This window comes from Podarcis muralis, chromosome 4 (assembly GCF_964188315.1).
Source record: "Podarcis muralis chromosome 4, rPodMur119.hap1.1, whole genome shotgun sequence".
Lineage (NCBI taxonomy): Eukaryota > Metazoa > Chordata > Lepidosauria > Squamata > Lacertidae > Podarcis > Podarcis muralis.
In genome coordinates, this window is record NC_135658.1 from 74,301,375 (window position 1) to 74,307,374 (window position 6,000).

General features: G+C 45.1%; 1 protein-coding gene across 1 annotated transcript in view; it reads left to right on the top strand.

Annotated features, from left to right (window-relative positions):
* Positions 1–4,515, top strand: part of LOC114596357 (phospholipid-transporting ATPase VA-like) — an 81,807-nt gene extending 77,292 nt beyond the window's left edge. Inside the window, exons 5-7 of the mRNA XM_077927570.1 lie at positions 3,164–3,270; positions 3,380–3,511; positions 4,032–4,515. Coding sequence (XP_077783696.1) covers positions 3,164–3,270; positions 3,380–3,511; positions 4,032–4,333 — 541 coding nt within the window. The 3' untranslated portion in view covers positions 4,334–4,515. The remainder of the gene's footprint in view (positions 1–3,163; positions 3,271–3,379; positions 3,512–4,031) is intronic.
* The last annotated feature ends 1,485 nt before the right edge of the window (positions 4,516–6,000 follow it).

Below are 6,000 nucleotides of genomic sequence, written 5' to 3' on the forward strand. Positions count from 1 at the left end.
GGACACACACACCCCGGGAACCCTCAGGGGAAGACGGCTCAGTAAGATAGCAAACATTAAAAACTTCCCTAAACAGGGCTGCCTTCACATGTCTTCTAAAAGTCAGATAGTTGTTTATTTCCTTGACATCTGATGGGAGGGCGTTCCACAGGGCGGGCGCCACTACCGAGAAGACCCTCTGCCTGGTTCCATGTAACCTCACTTGTCGCAGTGAGGGAACCACCACAAGGCCCTCGGCACTGGACCTTAGTGTCCGGGCTGAATGATGGGGGTGGAAACACTCCTTCAGGTATACAGGGCCAAAACCATTTAGGGCTTTAAAGGTCAGCACCAACGCTTTGAATTGTGCTCAGAAACGTACTGGGAGTCAATGTAGATCCTTTAAGAACAGTGTTATGGCAGCCGCTCCCAGTCACCAGTCTGGCAGCCGCATTCTGGATTGGTTGTTGTTTCCTAGTCACCTTCAAAGGTAGCCCCACGTAGAGCACGGCAGATGCCGTGCTATGGAGCTAGGAAGGGTAAGTCCGTGTCGGTCCACACGAGTGTCTCCTCCCACTCTGTTTTCTGTTTCACTCTTGGCAATTTCCGTTGCGAGCTACTTGGAGACAGGAACCTATCCTTTTAGCTGTTGTTATTTCTGTAAAGCTCCGCAGATAGTTAGAATGTTACATAAATAAAGAAAAACCATAAATACAACCACAGGGCTTTGGGTTCTTTGCAACCGGCAGGTTTATGAACTGCTACATTCGACACAAGTCGACTCACGAAACCCCATTCTGTGATGTATTGAGTTAGTCTCCCTAGTGTCAGAGTGCCTTTTATCATTTTGCCTAGTAGAGATGGTGATCGGGAAGGTATTGCCAGGCAGAAAGCATTAAAGCGCACAATAGCTGACTTACCCTATACGTCTACAGAAAGGATTACAGTGAGATTGTGCAGCCTAGGACTTTGAGCACCCTGAAGGGCTATATAAATGCTTCATGATCTAGGCAATGATTAATAATAATAAGATGCACTGCAGTCCATTTCTGTATTATTTCACATCCCAACTCCTTGTGATTCAGTGAGAAGAGTGCTACACTGGGGTGTATGTTAGCCTCTCAACAACACACTCAAATCACTTGCTCCATTCCAGTAAGAGTTACCAATGTGCCTTTTAGTCCTAGGCATGGCCCTCACGCAGTACTAGTTGTTGAAATTGCTGCACACTAAGTGCTTAATGAGGGTGAAAGAGGAGAGTGCAAAATATGGTCTGAAGCTCAACATCAAAAAAATTAAGATCATGGCCACTGGTCCCATCACCTCCTGACAAATAGAAGGGGAAGAAATGGAGGTAGTGAGAGACTCTACTTTCTTGGGCTCCATAATCACTGCAGATGGTGACAGCAGTCACGAAATTAAAAGACGCCTGCTTCTTGGGAGAAAAGCAATGACAAACCTAGACAGCAACTTAAAAAGCAGAGACATCACCTTGCCGACAAAGGTCCGTATAGTTAAAGCTATAGTTTTCCCAGTAGTGATGTATGGAAGTGAGAGCTGGACCATAAAGAAGGCTGATCGCCAAAGAATTGATGCTTTTGAATTATGGTGCTGGAGGAGACTCTTGAGAGTCCCATGGACTGCAAGAAGATCAAACACATCCATTCTTAAGGAAATCAGCCCTGAGTGCTCACTGGAAGGACAGATCCTGAAGCTGAGGCTCCAATACTTTGGCCACCTCATGAGAAGAGAAGACTCCCTGGAAAAGACCCTGATGTTGGGAAAGACGGAGGGCACAAGGAGAAGGGGGTGACAGAGGACAAGATGGTTGGACAGTGTTCTCGAAGCTACTAACATGAGTTTGACCAAACTGCGGGAGGCAGCGGGAGACAGGAGGGCCTGGTGTGCTCTGGTCCATGGGGTCACGAAGAGTCGGACACGACTAAACAACAACAGCAAAAGTGTATTCAACTGATTATCACCTTGTTTGAGAAAGGTATAGGAAGACCTGATTCCAAATGTCTTCTTTTCCCACCCCCAATGGACAATTTACTCTGTCAGAGCCAAAAAGCAGAATCTAATGGGAGAATTTTGTTTCTAGCTCCGTGCATTTAATGCCCCTCCATTTTTATCTCCGGATCAGGATAATTGTTCCTTTGCCTCAGTCCCCCTTGCCTGTAAAATGGGAATACTTTATTGAGTTGGAGATCGTCGTTAAGGGGTTGTTGCTTTTTGTGAGGGAAAATGACCCTTTTTTCATGCAGGGCCTTCTCAGTTGAGGCACCTGACCATGGGACTGCCTCTCAAATATCTGAGAGATCCTTTCTTTCCCCATGTACTGTCTTGGGTGTTGAAATTGTCAAAGAATACCCTTTGGGAGCTCGTCCCTCAGAAATTTGAGACGTGGTGGCCCAGGTCAGGGCATTCTCTACAGTGGCCTCTAAGCTGTGGAATTTCCTCCCCACTCAGATGCATTTGGCAGCTTCATTGTATAGCTTTTGTCCTTTGCTGGCCCCACTCTCTTATTCTGATTGTAAATTGTTTTAACTGAATTTAATATTGTATTTTTACATTGCTCCAACCTGCCCAAGGACTTTATGGTGAAGGGCTGGTAAGAAACCTTAATAATAATAATATTAATAAGCCTCTTCATTACTGCTCTTGAAGTAGATGGTTAAGGTGCATCTCTTCCACGTTTTATTTACTTTAATTTCCAACTGCTTGTGGGTTGGTTTTATGGGTTTCTTTTAATTGCTCTTTTTATAGTTCATTTTACTTATTTGAGTTGTCTGTTTTAAGGTTGTAAACATTGGGAGCTTTCTAAAGGGCCAAAAGGCAATATATAAATGACTTCCTAGAGAAATATAGTTGTATTGCAAACTCTTCCCTAGGAATTATGGTGAAAGTTGTTAAAAAGCAGTAACTTCTCTTCATTTTCAAACTTTAAATTTTACTGAAGGGGGGGGGGGACTTCCATGTGAAAGCCTTGTGAAATTCCGTTGAAGGATAACAGTATCCTAAGGCAAGAGATGGAATGGGAAATCCCCGATTATTGTTTGTAAATTGATTATAAAGATGCTAAGGTTGGTTTTCCTGCCTTCTATAGGTTGGTAAGGAATGAAACAAGTCCTCTGCCGCAGTTATGAAATGTATACATAAGCTGATATCTCTTGTGCTTTTGCAGTGTGCATAGAAGTGGCAAAAAGGTTGCGCTGAGTAAAGAAAACCTTTTGTTGCGGGGATGTACGATTAGAAATACAGAAGAAGTCTCAGGAATAGTCATCTATGCCGGTAAGAGGCGGCTGCTACCTTTACCTTGTGCTTTTACACTTCGTTCCTTTTGATCACCCCCGAAATGATTGTGTATACACCATCATGGCTTGCAACTTCCTTTCGCCAGGGCACGAGACGAAAGCCTTTCTCAATAACAGCGGGCCGCGTTACAAGCGAAGCAAGCTGGAAAGACAAATGAATGTCGATGTCCTTTGGTGTGTCCTCATTCTTATTGTGATGTGCTTGTTTTCAGCCGTTGGTAAGTCCCCACCATTTTTAGCTATAAGGTGTAAAAAAAAAAAAAAAAAAAGGCCGGGATGAATAACAATGGAAATAAATACAGATAAATAATTCTGTTTATTCATGTATTGGAACAAACACAGCCGGCATAACTAACTTCATGTTTGAGACCCAGCTCTGCTCAACTAAAATTAGATGCTTTGGGAGCAGAGATTTCTTTATTGTAAAATATACCTTATAATTTTATAAATAAATAAATTTTACAAATAAATAAATAAAGAGGGACTTCCGTACCTCGGAACTCGAACGCCTTGCCGGTCGAACGTTTTGGCTCCTGAACTTCACAAATCTGGAAGTGAGTGTTCCAGTTTGCGAACATTCTTTGGAAACCAAACATCCGACGTGGCTTCTGATTGGCTGCAGGAGTTTATTAATTTATAGGGTTTAGCTTGGGAGGGGGGGTGTCCTCTGCAAACCCCGCCGACTTTGTTGCTCTTATATTTAATTTTCTATTTCTTTCTCTCCCACCTGTCCTACAGGTCATGGAATCTGGGTCTGGCAATATGGTGACAAAAAGAAGCCTGTCTTTGTTGTCCCGGATCCCAGAGGAAACTATTTGCCTCCAATTAAAGCTGCAGTTTATTTATTTTTGACCATGATTATAGTGTTTCAGGTAACTATACGCATATTGCTTGAGATACCTTTTGTTGTTGTTGTTGTTTCGGCCAAGTCACACTGGGGCAAAAGATTACTAAATTGCAAGGGGTTGGACTTGGTGACCCTCACGGTCCCTTTCCAACTGTGCAATGCTGTGATTCTGTGTGGGTTTTCTGTGGTTTAACATTTGCTTTGATTCAGGGGTAAGGAGAGGGATTTCCCAGGGAAAGTAGTGGGAGTCCCATGCCTAGAAAGAGAGAAGCAGGAAAGTGGTTGGACCTGTGCTTTCTAAGCATGGAACAAGCAGAGTGTGAACAAACCCTCAGAAAGTTGATACCCCAGAATACGGCAGCTAGACTGGTGACTGGAAGTGGCCGCCCAGAGACCATATAACACCAGTCCTGAAAGACCTACATTGGCTCCCAGTACATTTCTGAGCACAATTCAAAGTGTTGGTGCTGACCTTTAAAGCCCTAAACAGCCTCGGCCCCAGTATACCTGAAGGAGCTTCTCCACCTCCAACGTTCAGCCCAGACACTGAGGTCCAGCTCCAAGGGCCTTCTGGCGATTCCCTCACTGCGAGGTTACAGGGAACCAGGCAGAGGGCCTTCTTGGTAGTGGCGTCCGCCCTGTGGAACGCCCTCCTAGCAGATGTCAAGGAAATAAACAACTATCTGAAGGCAGTCCTGTTTAGGGAAGTTTTTAATGTTTGATGTTTTATTGCTTTTAAAAATTATTATTAATATTATGTTGGGAGCTGGGAAACCCAGCCAGATCGGTGGGGTAATAACAACAACATTATTATTATTATTATTATTATTATTATTATTATTATTATTATTATTATTATTAGCAGGCCTCTCCAGTGGGTTTCCCTTTACCATTAGAGGCTGAAGTTTGCGTATGCCTCGGGAGCCGGGAGCCTAGAAAGCTGCTCCCTTTGAGCTGATTGTTGCCTACACAGACTGGCAGCCCCTTTCCAGAATTTCGGGCAGGGGAAATTCCCTGCCCTACCTGGAGCTGCCAGGGATTGAACCAAGGAACCTCTTCACGAAAAGCAGCTGCCCCTCTGTGTCGCTGAATACAGACCACATTCTGACTTAAGGGAGGTCTTCCTGTTTTGTGAAGCCCGCCCCCGAGCGCAGCCCAGCGTCCAAGCCTGCCCCTCCACTATTGGCCTGTGGGAAAATGATTGCTTGTACATGAGAGCATGAGCAAAGTTTTTATTGTTACAGGGTGATTTAATAGCTAGAAGCATCCTTGGAGCATGAACAGCGCGTGAACAGCTCGTGCTGTCCTATATGATTGGCTAACGTGGCATGGCCTGATGCTCGCATAGTCTAGTGCGAAGGTCCTTATCTGCTTGCTAGAACAAATTGCTTGGCTTGTACTTTGTATCTTTCTGATTTCACACAATAAAAGCTGTGCTGCATTAGCCCTAGGGAGCAGCTATATTTCGGAACCTATTATGGTGTGAGACTGATTTTTCTTTGGATGCCGAGCTGCAACTCGACATTGGCCAATCTGGGAGGCAGGCTTAGATTGGTCTTCTGATAGGTGGCGCGGTGGCATTATGCCCTCCCCCCTCTGCCTACCCAGGTCGGATACTGACCCTGGATCTCCCCGTCAGGTCCTATAGGAGCCTCCGCCGTGCTGCAGTGCCACCACACCAGAAGGGCGAGCGGGCTTCTTGGATAAACCTTTCAGGTTTCCTTGAGTGGAGAGCCCTGGTGCTGTGTCCGAGAATGGGAGCCAAAGCACTCTCGAGATGTTCTTGGACTTATACAGATCCCCCCTCTAAGCTGAATGTGCTCTGTACCTTCTTCACAGGACTGGGGGCCCCTGCACAGG